General features: G+C 38.1%; 1 protein-coding gene across 1 annotated transcript; it reads left to right on the top strand.

Annotated features, from left to right (window-relative positions):
- The first annotated feature begins 1,774 nt into the window (after window positions 1-1,774).
- Window positions 1,775-3,469, top strand: LOC140972202 (uncharacterized). The gene has a single exon (XM_073434659.1). The coding sequence runs from the start codon at window positions 1,775-1,777 to the stop codon at window positions 3,467-3,469; it is 1,695 nt and encodes a 564-aa protein (XP_073290760.1).
- Window positions 3,470-18,395: the final 14,926 nt, after the last annotated feature.

The raw sequence follows: 18,395 nt of genomic DNA, 5'->3' as shown, positions 1-18,395 counted from the left end.
TGGAGAAATTATGAATAATGAACTGGTTTTCGATTTATACTATGCTACGAGGCTGGTTGTTTCAATTGTGTGGTTGTTAAACAACGCCGGTGTCAAATCCTGAGTTTCGGGGCGTGACATTTTAGTGGTATCAGAGCCGCCAAACAGCGCCTTAGCGCGCCGCCGCGTTCTTCGCCGATTCCGGCCTCTTCCGGCATCGTTTCTCCGATCGGCGACCATTCTCAGAACCGCCTCGACGAGACGAACNCTTCCGGCATCGTTTCTCCGATCGGCGACCATTCTCAGAACCGCCTAGACGAACAATTTTAGATTTCGTGTTTGTGTGAAAGCGGAATTTCAGATCTACGAAATTGGAATATGAACCCTAACCCGAAAAGTATTTCGTCCAATTACCCTACCAATCCTACTCCGATTTTCAATTAATTTTACCCAAACAATATACGATATATGGGTAACATTTCCCAACCATCAATTTTGAGTTCGGATGAGCTGATCGGAAACACCCAATTTCAAGTGAGTTAACCGATTTTGAGCGAGTTTCCGGTCAAATTGGGTAGTTTCCCGACCGATTCTGGCCGTGCCACCACCGGTTCCGTGACCCTCACCCCTTCGCCGTCCTACGCCTCTGCTCCGACCATACTCCGGCGAGTCAACCCGGCCGAGTCAGCGAGTCAACTCGCCAGCATACGTCCTTCGATTTTTTCGTAGGAAACTCCGAATTAGGTTCCATCAACTGATCTGAAATCCTCTCGATATACCTTTCGAATCCATATGTCTATCTCAAAGCTTTTCATTTTGGGAATTTTCGAAAAAACTTTTAATTTTCAGTACTTTACTCTATCCTGATATTTTATCATATTTATGATATTTTGAGCATTTTCTTTTCTTTTTTCAGGAAATGTCTCCCAAATTCCGCACTCGTGCCCGAGCTGCAATCCACATGAAGCAGCTTGCCATTGATAATCAGTCGCGCCTGATAAAGCGCCTTAGAGCCAGACTAGGTGAGAGAAGACGGGAGAATGCGATCTTAGCCACAGAGAATGAGGTAATACGAACCCAACTTAACAACGCTATCTATCAGGGAGAGTTGGTAAGAGGAGATAACATGGATTTGAGGGATGGCATAGAGCACGGCTTGTACCGAGAGAAAAAGCTGCATGAAGACATCGACCGATACCGAAAAGAATTAGAAGAAGAAAAACAGCAAAATGCCAGGAGCAAGAAGAGACTGGAGAATTTAAGTGAGGCTATAAACAGCATTTCAAAGGTGAACCATCATCTAGCCCAACAGGGTGAGGCACTGAAGAACAAGATCAAGCAGAATAAGAGGGATTACGAACTGCGCCACCAGCTTACCATTGATATGTTGGACGAGGCAGAGGCAGACGTTCAAGGGTGGAAGACACAAGTGGCCCAGCTTAATGCAGAAAATGCCCATCTCACTCATATGGTAGAGCTACTTCAGGAAGGAGAGCCGGAGGAAGAGCCGATAGAGATTGAGGAGCCTATAGCAGCCATTGGGGATGGAGAGATAGAGGATTAGGCTAGGATGTCCTAGTGATTTTGTCCTAGGACTTTATTTTACTTTTTCGTTGTTGCTATTTCATTCAGTACGACTTTTAATTCTTTTAGATTGGTCATGTTCATTTTAGTTCTTTTGATAAATCAATAAAAATTTGTTTTATTTGATTCATTGATTTCAATTTATATCCGCACAATCTATTGCATGAACTCTACTCGTTCAATAAATTCTTAGAACTCGTAATTGTAGGAAATGGCCGGCAGACCCCCGAGACAGAATCGCCACCCGCGTGGTGCTAATACTGACCGTGGAGGCGGACCGGCGAACGAGCAAGGAAATGGACCCCCGCCTGCAATCATCTTAAGCCGAGCTGATCTTATGGCCATAGCCACCATTGTAGCGACAACGCTGCAAGGATTGGGAAATCAGAACGCTAATCAGCCACCACCACCTCCACCACCAAATGGAATCAAGTTCCACTATGAATCACTCCGCAAGAATCGGTGTCCAACCTTCAGTGGAGCTGCAGACCCTGAGGTCAACCAGAGCTGGCTGAAAAGTGTAGAGACTCAACACCGCCTATTGGAAGTTCCCGAGGCATTGAAAGTGGACGTGACTGTGCCGTTCCTAGAAGATAAAGCAGGAAAATGGTGGGAAGCAATTTCGCCAGCCATGACAGTTGCAGGACCAATCACTTGGCAGCGATTTCGAGAAGCCTTTCTGAAACAGTATTATCCAACCGAGGTCAGACTACAGAAACTGAGTGAGTTTGAAAATTTCACTCAAACTCCGGATATGTCAGTCGTGGAATACACCTCTCAGTTTAATGCCCTTGGATCTTATGCTCCGGCAGTCATGGCGGACGAAGTTTTGAAGTCGCACCGTTTTAAAAAGGGATTGAACAGCAGGATCCAATCAGCCCTAGCAGTCTACCAACCCGCGAATTTTTCAGATCTAATGGGTGCAGCTATCCGAACCGAAATTGACATCCAGCGTAGTGAGAAGGAATTTAAGAACAAAAGGCCCATGACTAGTCAGTCCTCACGCAGTAATCAGACTTTCAAGAAGCCTAACCATTCCGATGGACCATCAAAAGGACCTTCGCCTACATCAAGCTACCAGGATATTAAGCCTTGCCCAACTTGTCACTTACGACACCTGGGAGAATGCCGAAGAAACAGTGGAGTATGCTTCGGATGTGGGAAAGCAGGACACCGAATTGCCGAATGTCCTACTGCCGCCAACCAAGCAGCCGGGCCCAACAAAGGAACAGGGCCAAATACAGGAGCTAACCCCAACAAGCCAAAAAAAGGCAAGCCTAATGCCAGGGTCTTTGCTATGACTCTAGAAGAGGCCGACGACGCCACTGAAGTCGTGTCAGGTACCATTCTTATTCAAAAAGTGCCTGCTTATGCGTTATTTGATTGTGGTGCCACGCATTCATTTGCATCTAAGAGACTCGCTAAGAAACTAGGACTTAAGCCCGAATTATTAGCCGAACCTTTCCGAATAGCCACACCTACAAGTAAGACCATCGAAACTCATGAGATTCACAGGGACTGTATAATCAGTATTGGTAATCAGACTTTCAGCGCAGACTTAATACAATTGGTTATGGCCGACTTCGACATCATCCTAGGGATGGATTGGTTAGCCAGAAACAATGCAATAGTGGACTGTAAAGGGAAAAGAGTTAAACTCCGAACCCCGAATCAGAAAGAGATTGTGTATCATGGTAAAGCCAAGGAACGGAAATCACTCCTTTCCGCTTCCCAAACATGGAAAGACATGAAATCCAGAGAAGATATCTACCTAGCAATGGTTAGCGAAGTGCAAGAAGAAGTCGAATTGAAGATAGAAGACATCCATGTGAGTTCCCGGATGTTTTTCCAGAAGAACTCCCAGGGGCAGTCCCGGACCGCGAAGTTGAGTTCGAAATCAATCTAGTTCCTGGTGCAGCACCAATATCTAAAACACCTTACAGGATGGAGCCAGCTGAACTCAAGGAGCTAAAAGAGCAACTCCAAGAATTGCTGGACAAAAAGCAAATTCGACCTAGTGTTTCCCCATAGGGAGCACCAGTACTCTTTGTAAAGAAGAAAGATGGGAGTATGAGATTGTGCATCGACTACATAGAACTGAACAAGATTACTATCAAGAACAAGTACCCCCTCCCAAGGATTGACGACCTATTTGATCAACTTAAGGGAGCCGCAGTATTTTCTAAACTGGATCTGAGGACGGGATACCACCAACTGAAGGTCAGGGCGGAAGATATCCCCAAAACAGTTTTTCGGACAAGATATGGACATTATGAGTTCACAGTGATGTCTTTCGGGCTGACCAACGCACCTGCAGCCTTCATGGACCTAATGAACAGAGTTTTCAAGCAATTCCTGGATCAGTTCATAGTAGTATTTATTGACGACATCCTCGTCTATTCTTCCAACGAGCGAGATCACGAAGAGCATCTGCGCATTGCACTTCAGACTTTGAGAGAAAAAGAGCTCTATGCTAAGTTTAAGAAATGTGAGTTTTGGCTAAAGAGTGTATCCTTTTTAGGACACGTAATCTCTGAAGCAGGAGTATCAGTGGATCCCAAGAAAGTCGAGGCAATTACAGAGTGGCCAAAACCTAAGAACGCCACAGACATCAGGAGCTTTCTTGGACTGACAGGTTATTACAGGAAGTTCGTCGAAGGTTTTTCTTCGATCGCCATACCACTGACGAAACTCACTCAGAAGAATTCCAAGTTCGTCTGGGACGAAAGTTGCGAGAAAAGTTTTCAGACATTAAAAGAAAAGCTCGCATCCACGCCAGTACTAATCTTACCCACGGAAGGTAAAGAATTCACCGTCTACAGTGACGCATCTAAGGAAGGTCTGGGATGCGTGCTCATGCAAGAGGGAAGAGTGATCGCCTACGCATCAAGGCAGTTGAAACAGCACGAGCAAAACTACCCTACGCATGATCTAGAGCTAGCAGCAGTTGTCTTTGCCTTAAAAATCTGGAGACACTATCTCTATGGCGCCAAGTGCGAAATTTTCACAGATCATCGGAGCCTCAAATACCTGTTCACCCAAAAGGAACTTAACATGAGGCAAAGAGGGTGGATCGAACTTCTGAAGGATTACGATCTGGCTATCAGTTACCACCCGGGTAAAGCAAACAAGGTGGCCGATGCTCTGAGTCAGAAAAATGAGAGCAAGATCACCCTGGCCTCACTCTCCGCGAGGCCATGTCTGCAAGAGACTGTAAAGTTAAACCAGGACCGAGACCCTGAGCTAACGAAACTCAAGGGGCAAGTTGAAAGTGAGAAGTCTCAAGATCTACAAATCGATGACAGAGGAGTCTTATGGATGAAAGGACAACTGTGTGTACCAGACAGCGATAAGCTTCGCCAAGAAATACTGTCAGAAGCACACAAGTCCAAATTTTCAGTCTATCCAGGGAATACAAAAATGTACAGAGATCTCAAGAGCAATTTTTGGTGGAATGGAATGAAAAGAGACGTGGCAGAATCTGTCGCTAAATGCCAAGTGTGTCAACAGGTCAAAGCAGAGCACCAGCGACCTGGAGAATTATTGCAACCTTTGGAGATACCAGAGTGGAAATGGGAGCATATCTCTATGGACTTTGTGGTAGGGTTACCAAAGTCAAGGCAAGGTCAGGACGGAATATGGGTAATCGTAGATAGACTTACAAAATCCGCACACTTCCTACCCGTCCGTATGAACTACAATCTGGATAAGTTGGCCACACTGTATATGGATAATATTGTACGACTTCACGGAGTACCAGTGAGTATCCTGTCTGACAGAGACCCAAGATTCGTCTCACGATTTTGGAAGAGCTTCCATGGAGCCATGGGAACGAAAGTGACACTTAGCACGGCCTATCATCCACAAACCGATGACCAAACCGAGAGGACAATTCAAACCTTGGAAGATATGTTGCGAGCCTGCGCTCTAGAATTCAGTATCGATTGGAGCAATCATTTACCATTGATCGAGTTTGCTTATAATAACAGCTATCACAGCAGTATTGGGATGGCTCCATACGAGGCTCTGTATGGGAGGAAATGCCGATCACCATTATATTGGGATGAAGTGGGAGAAAAAGCAATAGTAGGACCCGAACTCATACATACAACAATAGACAATGTTACAGAAGTCCGAGAGAAACTCAAGGCAGCTCAAGATCGACAAAAGAGTTGGGCAGACCTGAAAAGAAGGCCAGTAGAATTCAATATTGGCGAGAAGGCCTACGTAAAAGTCTCGCCTATGAAAGGAGTGGTCCGATTCAATAAAGCTAGGAAGCTGAACCCTCGTTATGTGGGACCCTTTGAAATTTTGGAAAAAGTGGGTACGCTAGCATACAGATTGGCACTGCCACCAAACATGTCTAGAATTCACAACGTGTTCCACGTGTCTCAACTACGGAAATACATCTCGGACCCAAGCCACGTGTTGGAAGCAGATCCACTAATGATCGAAAGTAACTTGGGAGAATAACTGAAATACGAGGAAGTTCCCATTAGAATTGTGGATACCAAGGATCAAGTACTAAGACGACGAATCATTCCCTACGTCAAGTGCAATGGTCTAACCACATGGAAAGAGAAGCCACATGGGAGCTAGAAGAAAGGATGAGGGACCAATACCCGTACCTTTTCATAGACCAAGCCAACTCAAGTTTCAAGGACGAAACTTCCCATAAGGAGGGAGGGATGTAAAACCCGGGGTTTTGTAATATCGTGATCATATTAGTTTAATATCAGGTTAATAATTTGATGGTGTAATCTTGGATATTAATATCATTCAGAATATAAGATTTGTTTTAAGGTTATCTAAGTTGTGTAGATAATTTTATCGTGTGCAGAATTATGAAGCTCGAAATTTAGATAGTACTATTTTTTTAAACTTGAAAGTTGGTAGGAATAAATTTATCTCAATCTAAGGAATTTTGAAAATAAGCAGATAAATGTTTAAGATTTAAGTTGATATTGAGATACCGGGATAAAAGATCAAGCAAGAGATAATAAAATCCCTAGAATTCGAAATCTAACAATATATACTAGGAATTTTCGAAAATTAGGTGGGGAAAGAAGAAGGAGATTTCGAATATCTACCTAGATCACGGATATATCAAGATTTTAGATTTGATTCACAGTTCAAACGCACTATAACTCTCGATCACGATAGCAGCCAACCCCTATAAATAGGAGGGCCCTAATTTCGAAAATCACACCTCTAAAACACACAAAAATTTCGAAAATTGTGCTCTAGTCTCCATAGGAATTTTCGAGCACAGCGAAACGCTGCCGCCGTCCAGCCGTTGAAGAGGAATTTTCGAAATTTCTGTGCAAGCAACCCTAATTATTCACGTAATTTTGCATCAAGAATTTAAGGTAAGTGGGCAAATTTTAAATTTTAAATTTTTGGGTTATGTGTTTTTCTTTTTAAAGAAAAAAATGCGGTCGAACACCGTCTACGTGTTTTTTTAAATTTTGTTACGTTTTTGTGAGGACACTGTGAGGATTCCCTGAAAATGGGTGGAATTCCAACATATGGCCCTTAACAGTGGGATAGAACTGTTTTACGACCTCGCCCCCTTAAAGGATTAAAACTTAGGGACTGACGTCAGTAAACCATGAAAGGTGAAAAATTGCAGTGTTGCCATTATTAAAAGCATGCTGTAAATATATGTTATTTTCGAAAATATGAAAAATTTTATGTGGTGTTCGATAATTCCCCCATTTACTGAGTATTCCCAAAATACTCACCCCTTACAACCTTTCCCAGATAAATCCGAAGAACAGGTAGAAGAAGAAGAATCGGAACAGTTTTGGGTATGGTGATTAAATTATTTTCGAATTTGGTAGACATGATTATTTTTGAATTTTAGGACTTTAAATTTTATGTAAGACGTTTCCGAAAATTTATTTTATTTCAGTTGTAAAGACAATTGTTTTTTTGGAGAAATTATGAATAATGAACTGGTTTTCGGTTTATACTATGCTACGAGGCTAGTTGTTTCAATTGTGTGGTTGTTAAACAACGCCGGTGTCAAATCCCGAGTTTCGGGGCGTGACAGTTTAGAAGGCATCAACCGAGAAGAAAACCAGAGAAATCAAAATTTTCAATGGCCGGAGGTAACACTAGATTTAAGATTCCGCGTATTATTTATCATGTTTATATATACGTGAAAACATGATTTTTGAGAAAAAATTCTGACATTTGGTATCAGAGCAACGATACCTCTGCCTTGAAAATATTGTTTTCATTTTCTGAAAAATTGTATATCAGGAAAGTTTTGCGTAAAAAACTTGAAGTTGAAAATCAGATAAAATGATATTAAGAAACTTACCAGAGAATTTTGTTCTCGGTTGCACCTTAAACTTCTTCTTTGAAATCTTAAAAAATTGGAGATTAGGTTTTCTGAAATTTTCGGATGAGATGAACTAATAATACAAGAGAAATTGCAAGAAAATGGTTTGAAGATGAAATGCATGCAATTCATTCTGATTCAATAAATATGCAATAACGTCTACAAATTTAATATATGGAGCCCACTAATTAAAATGAAAACGTGTATATGGAGCCTTCACATGCAATTCAATCAATTGCGGTTCAATTTTCTTCAGATAAACAATAATGTGGGCAATCAATTCAATTTTTTATTTAAAAAAAATTGTGGGACCCACATATTTTGACAATTTCTTGCAATTGCCGGTAATTAAAAAAAATTATTTATTTATTATTAATAATAATAATAAATAAATCATTAATTAATTAATGTGTAATTAAATTATATGTATAATTCAGTATACATATATCATTTGGTAAATAATTTGTACACATTAAAATAATTCAAAGATCGATGTAATTTCTAATACATGTTTAAAAATTATTTTTGCATGTTAGATATAATGTCAAATATTATGGATAAGTGTTTGATGTGTACATGCAAATTTAATATTATGGTTGCATTTATTCTTGAAATTTGAAATGAAAATAATATTGAAAAATAATTAGTACATCAATATTCACATTATGTTCATATTAAATTATATTAAGTTGTTTATAATTTGAAATGAACATATTAAGGAAGATATGAATATAATATTATAAAATAAAAATATTTCAGATGTTCACAAATGAACAAATAATCCTCACTTTATCACTACTCTGATTGAAGAGAAAAACTGATGGGGAACGTATTTGTTCATATTAAGTAAAAATGTGAATATAAAGTTATTTAAATAAAAATTTTGGCTTATAAAGATTCACATAAATGTGGATAATTAAAGTGAATAATAATTATAAGGTGACATGAGAAAATATGATCTGGGGGAGTTCTTCACAGATCGGTTTAAACTGCCTTGACTAGCCACTGGTCTCCCTGAGGAATGTTGCTCTGACTAGGAGTTAGGTATTTAAAAGGCCTTAGCACTACCTATCTTTCATGGGAGCACTCTTGGAAAATGTTGATTATGTTACTAAATAATTATTATACAAAGCATTAATGTAAAGCCAAAATTTCGTTCGGTGAACCGTATAATTTTAAATAATTGAGGAATAGCCACAACATGCTTAATTATGAAAAATTATGCATTAAGTGGATTTGAATCACATAATGAACATCATTTGTAATTAATTATATAAACATAATAAATTTACCCCACAAGGTTTTTTATTATATTTATATAACTAATTAGGTTAAATATCAAATTATATTTTTCTTAATTTACCCACAGGAGTTAAGGAAAATATATTTTGATAGTTTTATCATAAAGTTACAGAAAAATCTTATTGAATTAAAATTTTAGCCCACGGGAAAATTTTATATCACTAGATTTTTAAAACATGAATTACATTGGTAAAACATGATATTGTCTCAAAATTTTAAGCATATGATATTTTGTGCAGTTATGCAACCTGCGAGTTTTTCTGATATGAAATGTGACATTCCCGAATTAAAGGGTGATAACTATAAAATATGGAAAGAAAGAATTCTTCTTCAATTAGGGTGGATGGATATTGACTATGTTATACGGAAAGACGAACCATCTGCTATTACTGAAAACAGTATTCCGGATGATGTTGATCTTTATGAAAAATGGGAGCGATCTAATCGACTCTGTGTAATGTTCATAAAGACCAAAATCTCTGCTGGTATGCGTGGTTCTTTTGACCAGCATAATAATGTCAAAGAATTACTAAAGGCTATTGATGAACAATTTCAGTTTTCAGATAAGGCACTTGCGAGCACCTTAATTATGGAATTCTCTTCATTAAGGCTCACCAGTGTGAAAGGTGTGCGAGAGCACATAATGAAAATGCGGGACATAGCGGCTCGGCTCAAAACACTTGAAGTGGAAATGTCTAAGACTTTTCTTGTGTACTACATTTTATGCACTCTTCCATAGCAATATGGACCCTTCAAAATTTCTTACAACACACATAAGGACAAATGGTCAATTAATGAATTAATGACTATGTGTGTTCAAGAGGAAGGAAGGTTGTTAATGGAAACGAGTGATAATGTATTTATGACTACACAAGGAAAGTATAAGAAGCAACCCAAAGTCAAGGAAAAAGAGAAAGGAATAATTCCACCCCAACCTGACATTAAGAAAGAATCCAAGTGTTTCTTCTGTAAAAAGACGGGACACATGAAGAAGGATTGCAATAAATTTAAGGACTGGCTTGAAAAAAAATGTATTCCTGCTTCATTTGTCTGTTATTAATCTAATATGGTTAATATGATTTATAACACATGGTGGATTGATTCTGGTTCTACAATCCATGTTACAAATACCTTGCATGGTATGCAAAATCTAAGGAAGCCAATAGAAAATGAGCGGAGCATCTATTCAGGAAACAAGATGTCTTCGCATGTGGAGGCTATTGGGACTTGCTGCCTTATATTGGATAATGGTTTTATTTTAAAATTGAAAAAGACATTTTATGTTTCTAGTTTTTGGATAATAAATTTGTTTTACAAATCAAATATTATTGGAAATGATACAATAATTGATGGTCTTTTCTCTATTTCTTTACAAAATAATAACACCACTATGCATGTTCAAGGAGGTATTAAAAGATGTGTTATAAATGAAGATTCCTCTATATTATGGCACATGAGATTGGGACACATCTCCATAGTGAGAATTAAAAGATTAGTAAATGATAGAGTACTCAGTACTTTATATTTTACTGATTTTGAGACTTGTGTGGACTGCATAAAAGGAAAACAGACCAATAAGTCTAAAAAAGGTGCCAAGAGGAGTACAGAAATATTAGAAATCATACATTCAGATATTTGTTGTCCAGATATGGACATGCAAAGTCCGAAATACTTCATCTCTTTCATTGATGATTATTCACGATACACGTATATCTACATGCTTTATAATAAAAACGAAACGCTTGAAGCCTTTAAGGTTTTTAAGGCTGAAGTAGAGAAGAAATGTGGAAAACATATTAAGATCGTGAGAGCTGATAGAGGTGGAGAATATTACGGTAGATACACTGAAAATGGACAAGCACCTGGTTCGTTTGCGAAGTTTCTCCAAGAACATGCGATTGTTGCCCAATATACTATGTCTGGTTCTCCAGACCAGAATGGTGTAGCTGAAAGGAGAAACCGAACATTATAGGACTTGGTAAGGAGCATGTTTAGTAGTTCTAAACTTCCTAAATCCTTGTGGACTGAAGCTCTTAAGACAGCTGTGTATGTATTAAACCGAGTTCCAACTAAGGCTGTCTCAAAGATGCCATTTGAGTTATATAAAGCAATGTTTTTATAACCGGACCGTTAATCGAACCGGTCAAGCCTTAAAAAATGGTTCAACCGGTTCAACCGAACGGTCGAACCGGATCAATAAAATTAATATTTTATTTATTTTATATAATAAATAAAATAGTAAAATATTGATTATTTATGTTTTTATAGTTTTTACTTAATTTTTAAGATGAAAATTACAACAAATATCCAAATAAACATCACTTTTCAAATTCAAAAATCCAAATTACACCTAACATGTAACCAAATAGTGATGACCAAGTTTAAGTGCCCAAGAAAACATCAAGTTTAATTATACAAAAAAGTAGCAAACATCAAGTTTCTTATACAAAAAAATATCAAACATCCAGTTTCAACTTTCAAGTTGCATCCTTTGATGCCCACACCGCATCCAATCTTGAAGTGTTCTTTCGTAGTCATTATCATCTTCATCCCCACCATCCAAAAGTTCTTCCAAGTCCAAAGAAGGTGTTTCTTGCATTTCACCAACACCTTTATCTAAATATTTTTTAAAAAATTAAAATAATACATGTTTAGCAAACAGAAAGCAAAAATTTGTTAAAATTTTTTTCCGGTTTTTCCGATTTAACCGGGTTTTAACCGGTTTTTTCCGGTTAAACCTTTTTTCGGGTTTTTACTTATCTCCGGACCGGTCTGGAGGCCGGTTCGCGGTTGAACCGGTCCGACTGGCCGGTCCGGTCCTGTTTGGAGAACATTGATATAAAGGTTGGAAACCGAGTTTGCAACATATACGCTGTTGTGAATTTTCACTACCGCAAGTGTACGGTGTCAAGTTTAAGTACTGGTTTAAGTACAGATATCGATCCCACGAGGAGTAATTATTTAAAACTGTATATTAAGTACCATAATTGACATAGTTCAACTTTATTTAGAAAATCAAAGGGTTGGTATATAATCGATTCAAAGGAAATAACAATTAATGTAATTCTTAGCAACACACAATAGATCGATCTAGAGATATGATTTCGTCTGGTTTCCCCTATGCTAAATTAAAATTGAATAGCATATTATTAAATTGCATCATGTTTACTACCAAGAGCTCGCAATTTTCCTATTCCCATTTTCAAGTGATAAATAGAAGTGTATTAACTATTACTGATTTTAATATGTCTATTCAAAATCACGTAACACGTAATAAATACAAACAAGGTTCTTTTTGTAGATTCACCAGAGTTATACGTCTTTTGCTCGTTATAAACGTCTGATGATGTGATTTCCCATGTCCTAATCTCAATCCCCTCTGTCGAGTGTTAGATCTCAATTATTTAATCAATTGAATTATGGCCAGTAATTCAAAAGCATTAAGAACAAGAAATCACAAATAAACACGATGAATTAATTAACTGAAAATTCAAAACGTCAATAACATAGGTTCGACACCGACTACGTCTATCTCTAGAAATTAAAATTAGTTCATACTCGAATTTAAATCAATACAAAACCTGTTTATGATCATTAAAAGCGTAAAAGTAAAGAACCGAATTAGAAACGTGTTGACAAAAGATGAAAGCGCGTCTCCGTGTCCGGACTTAGCGTCTTCGATCTCTTTTCTTCGCGTTCCGGCCTCCGTTGGATCCCACTTTTTCGCTCCTTTTCTCTGTTATGTCGGCTGTGTGTAAAAAATTTCCGAATCCCCTCTAAACACACGCCGAAACCTATTTAATTCTGAGAAATCGCACCGTGCGCATATGCGCGACCAAGACTCGCGCATATGCGCGGGTCCTTCTGTTGTGTTGGGCAGTCTTGCTCTTTTGCGCGCACATGCGCGCCCTTGCTCCGCGCATATGCGCGGAGTCTTCTGTTTTGAACGTCAGGAATTTCTTCTCTCGCGCATATGCGCGCCTCGTCCGGCGCATATGCGCGGTGTTCCCCAGCACATATGCGCGGAGTCGTCTGTTTTGAACGTCAGGAAATTCTTCTCTCGCGCATAGGCCCGCCTCGTCCGGCGCCTATGCGCGGTGTTCTCTCGCCTTTTCTTGCATAATGCCCGCATATGCGAGCCTCCCACTCACGCATATGCGTGGGCCTCACTGCCTCCAAAGGTGGGCTCTTGCTCAAAATCTTCTTCTCAGCGCCATTTTTTCGTTCTTTTTCATGCGCATGCATCGTCTTACCTAAATTCTTGCGATCTCACCAAAACTAACAAAAACGCATAATTATGCCCAGGAAAACTAACAATCTAACTGAATTATAAGGATAATTTAAGTGCACAAAATGCACTTATCATACGCGTTTAGGGTTGTCCTTCTGAAATAAGAGTTTACAACCCACATGAAAAGAAACTGGACCCAAGAACTATAAGTGGATATTTCATTGGGTATGCCGAAAAATCCAAATGGTACAGATTCTATTGTCCATCTCACAACACTAGAATTGTGGAATCAAGAAATGCAAAAATTCTTGAAAATAACTTGATTAGTGGGAGTGATCATGACATAGTTTTTTAGAATGATCACATTAATGCACAACCCTCTTATTCAAATGACAGATCGATTGTTATTCACACCCCTCAAGACCAAATGGGTGTTAGACAACCAGTTACTGAAGTTCCAAAATTCGCTGATGAAAATCCAATAGTTTAAGTTGTTAATGAAGAACAACAAGAAATTGTTGATCAACCAAACAATCTTAGGAGATCTACTAGAAAAAGAAGATCAGCTATATCTAGTGATTATGTTGTGTATTTACAAGAATTGGATTTTAATATTGGAGACGAAAATGATCCTGAAACGTTTTCACAAGCCATGAATTGTAATGAGTCAAAACTATGGTTTAATCATATGAAAGAAGAGATGAATTCTATGGCAGTTAATGGAGTCTGGGATCTTCTTCAGTTGCCTGATGGTGTAAAAGCCATTGGATGTAAATGGGTCTTTAAAACAAAGAAAGACTCATTAGGCAACATTGAAAAAGATTATCTTTTTATCATTCTAGCATTGGTTGCACATTTTGACTTAGATTTGCAACAAATGGATGTGAAAACATCTTTTTTCAATGGAAAACTAGATGAAGAGGTTTATATGAAACAACCTGAAGGATTTTTCTCTAGTAATGGTGAGCAATTGGTGTGTAAGCTTAAGAAATCTATATATGGATTGAAACAAGCTTCCCGTCAATGGTATTTGAAATTTTATGATGTTATATCTTCATTCGGATTCGTTGAGAACCTCATGGATCAATGTATATACCAGAAGGTCAGTGAGAGCAAGATTTGTTTCCTTATTCTATATGTGGATGATATATTACTTGCAACCAATGATAAGGGTCTGTTATATGAGTTGAAACAATTACTCTCTAAAAACTTTGATATGAAGGATATGGGTGATGCATCTTATGTCATTGGCATTAAGATACATAGAGACCGAATTAGATGTATTCTAGGTTTGTCTTAAGAAACCTATATCAACAAAGTTTTAGAGAGATATCGGATGAAAGATTGTTCACCAAGTATAGCTCCCGTTGTGAAAGAAGATAAGTTCAATTTAAGTCAATGCCCAAACAATGATTTAGAGCGGGAACAAATGAAAAAACATTCCTTATGCTTCTGCTATCGAAAGCTTGATGTATGCTCAAGTTTGCACTAGACCTGACATTGCATTTGTTGTTGGGATGTTGGGAAAATATCAGAGTAATCCAGGTTTAGACCATTGGAAAGCTGCAAAGAAAGTAATGAGGTACCTACAAGGGACTAAAGATTATATGATTATGTTCAGACGAACTGAGAATTTGGAAGTGATTGGCTACTCTGATTCAGACTACGCTGGCTGCATTGATTCAAGAAAATCCATTTCAAGATATATTTTCATGCTAGCTGGTGGAGCTGTATCTTGGAGAAGTGCAAAGCAGACATTGACAGCTACTTCCACTATGGAAGCTGAGTTTGTATCTTGTTTTGAGGCAACCTTACATGATGTATGGTTGAAAAGTTTCATTTCAGGGCTTAAAATTATGGATTCTATATCTAAGCCATTAAGAATATATTGTGACAATTCAGCTGCTGTTATTATGGCTAAAAATAACAAGAGTGGTAGTCGAAGCAAGCACATCGAAATTAAGTATTTAGCCATATGAGAACTTGTTAAAGATAAGAATTTACTTATCGAGCACATTAGCACTGAATTGATGATTGTGGATCCTTTAACTAAGGGCATGCCACCATTGAAATTTAAGGATCATACAGAAAGAATGAGACTTGGTTCCTTTATGTAATTTGTTGTAAGAACAAATTTAATGAAACTATGATGTGATATTTTCTCATATTTATTATGTACACATTTATTAATTCGAGAAATATCAATAAAGTTGGACCTTGAATAAACATAGGGTTTATTTATTAAGTTATTTGAGAGATATAATACATTGTAATACATGGAAGACAATAATCGTTTTAGATGACCTATCGCCATGATTCATATATTCTGTTTTCTCTTATGATAAATGAAATATATGTGTCAAGTGGGAAAGTGTAAGAAAAACATGACACATATTAAAAGAAGTAGCGTGTACAAATTGATATTGACGACAGCTAAGAAAATTTAGATGCGTACACGATTCTTCTTCTGAATCTCGGCTCCCGATATGTCAGAATTTTTTTCTCAAAAATCATGTTTTCACGTATATATAAACATGATAAATAATATGCGGAAGCTTAAATCGAGTGTTACCTCCAGCCATTAAAAATTTTGATTTCTCTGATTTTCTTCTCGGTTGATGCCTTATTAGCACTCAACCGTCTCAATAGATGGTGTAAATTTTTCTTATGAAGTGTGTGTTTAGGGACCTCAATCGCTCTATTTATAGGCGTTTCTCATATCATCGATGAGTGTATCGGGCTTCAACTGATTCTTTCAATCTCTGACCAACAATAGAGAAACCAGAGCATATATTATCATTCTTCTGAGAGCTTCCTATCCTCCAACTCCTCAACTGAACCAAGAGATTCTGTTTCAGGAACAGAACTCACCTTGGACTCACTTAGTTCACTTGATTGTCGTTTGGAATATTGAATAGCTAGATTCTGCAGAAACTGTTAGCTCAGGAACAAAAAAAGGCGTCCGTCCATTTGGTTTCTTGTCTGTCTTGCCGGTTGGGTGCGAAAAATGAAGGTCCCACATTAAAACTTTCCCGTCTTTGAAACAAATGCTCCCTTGATTGAACCGTGGAAAATGCTTCTTGAATTCCATGTCTCATAAGATTGGACTTCTCTTCACTTGAGACATAAGGAATGTCAAAAGGGTTCCGCGTCGCCAATAAAATAAAAGGAGCTGAACCAAGAATATGAGGTATCCCTGAATTATCATAGGAACCATGAGGATGGTCGAATGGATTTTGTCTCACTGTTGAAATGGGAGGAATGTTGAATGAAAAATCAGAATTTTCGAAGTCTCTCAAGTTTAATTCTGGCACCATTCTAATATTTTTCCTTGATTTCCTCCTCAAAATTAAATTTTCCAGCCATTAGTTTCTTTCAATTTCCGAGCTTCCGAGATCCATAAGATTCTTTCGATCCTCTTCTGTCCATGTCATAGCTGGCTTTGTCTGCTATTCGTAGTCTCCTTTTCCATCTTCACCATCTTCAATATCCTCATCTGCAACTTCCAAAACCTCATGATTTTCAGACTCGTCATCTGACTCATGACTACCAGTACTGGCTTCTAAAGACAGTTCAGATGCTGCATCAGAGCCATCATTGGATGTATGAATAGGTTGTGGGGCATCTTCATCTAGAAGAGTGTGAAGTTCATTGAGCATTGGCATTATATCAGCCATAGAAGCATCTGGAGACGAACTTTCGGCCATATCCAAACCCAAATCTGAATCATCATCCTCTCCCCCCTCTTCATCCTCTTCTTCATCTTTATCTTCATGAGAACGAGGAGGAGAATCATAGTGTCTACATTTACTCTCTCCGAATCAAAAGAATCTGCCGTTGATGTCTCATCGTCCAATTCAAGATGTTCATCATCACTAATCTTCAGAAGTGAAGCATGGTGGTTTTCCATGGCCTCCCCATCACCAACTCTCTTTTTATTCCTTTCAATTTTTTGCTCTGAATCCATATTATCTGACTCTGTTTGCTTTCCAATTTCCACGGTTTTCCAGCTCAGTTTCCTTCAAACTTTCCTTCATCAAACCCTCCTCAAACTTACCAGCTGAGAAACAGGATTTATCAATTAACTCCTCCATTTCATCCATTTTCTTCTCAATGTATTTAGCATAATAGCTCTCATTTTTCTCAAAAAGAGTAGCGCCTCCTGAAGCACCCCTTTTCATCAAAAAAATGTCACAAGTCGTTTTCGCTTCCATTTCAATCTCGGATATGCTCCATTTTCCATAATTTAGAAGGGTTCCAAGTAAACCAGCAGTGCATACAAGGACAGGAAATGCAGACACCAATAATGAAAAAATAAAAGGAGATGTTCTGTACAAAAATATCAATAAACAAAGAATGCCCAAAAGGAATGGATGATTGCAAACTGATCTAGAACATCATTTGATGGAAAAAACCTCACGTTTCCCCATCTTAACTGAAATTTCCAATAATCCAATACCCACTTCCCAAATTCTTACTTTCGAAAAGCAATCTGTCCTTTCAAATCTGCCATCTCAATTAAATTCAGAAAAAAAGGAAAAAAAAAAAGCCAACTAACAGTAGTCATCGGGTCAAGGAATGGAACAATGTACAAACACAAAAGAATCGAAACTAGTTACATTATTCAAGAACTCACCTTCATGCAATATCAAAGTCTTGGAAATCGGATTTAAGAATCAATTAGTATCTGAAAAACCCGAAACAAAATCGAAAGACATGAAATCCCAGAGAGAACATGTTTCAGCATGCAGAAAAAAAAAAGAGGAAAAGACAGAAAAACTGTGTGTTGACGATTCACGTCCACTTTCTTTTCTTCCACAGCATTGTCATAAAAAAATGGAAATAGGCATAGGGGAGGGAATACCTAAATGCTAAAAAGCATTACTTATAAAAGAGAAAGTTGGGATCTTTCCATTTTATATTCTGTGATTCAAATTGTCACTATATATA

Source organism: Primulina huaijiensis, chromosome 1 (genome assembly GCF_012295235.1).
Source record: "Primulina huaijiensis isolate GDHJ02 chromosome 1, ASM1229523v2, whole genome shotgun sequence".
NCBI classification, from domain to species: domain Eukaryota; kingdom Viridiplantae; phylum Streptophyta; class Magnoliopsida; order Lamiales; family Gesneriaceae; genus Primulina; species Primulina huaijiensis.
The sequence above is the reverse complement of the archived record's forward strand: the minus strand, read 5'-3'. Positions and strand labels throughout refer to the sequence as shown.

What these genes read in the sequence shown, in the direction of transcription:
- LOC140972202 (XM_073434659.1), top strand. Translation starts at nt 1,775, where the DNA reads ATGGCCGGCAGACCCCCGAGACAGAATCGCCACCCGCGTGGTGCTAAT.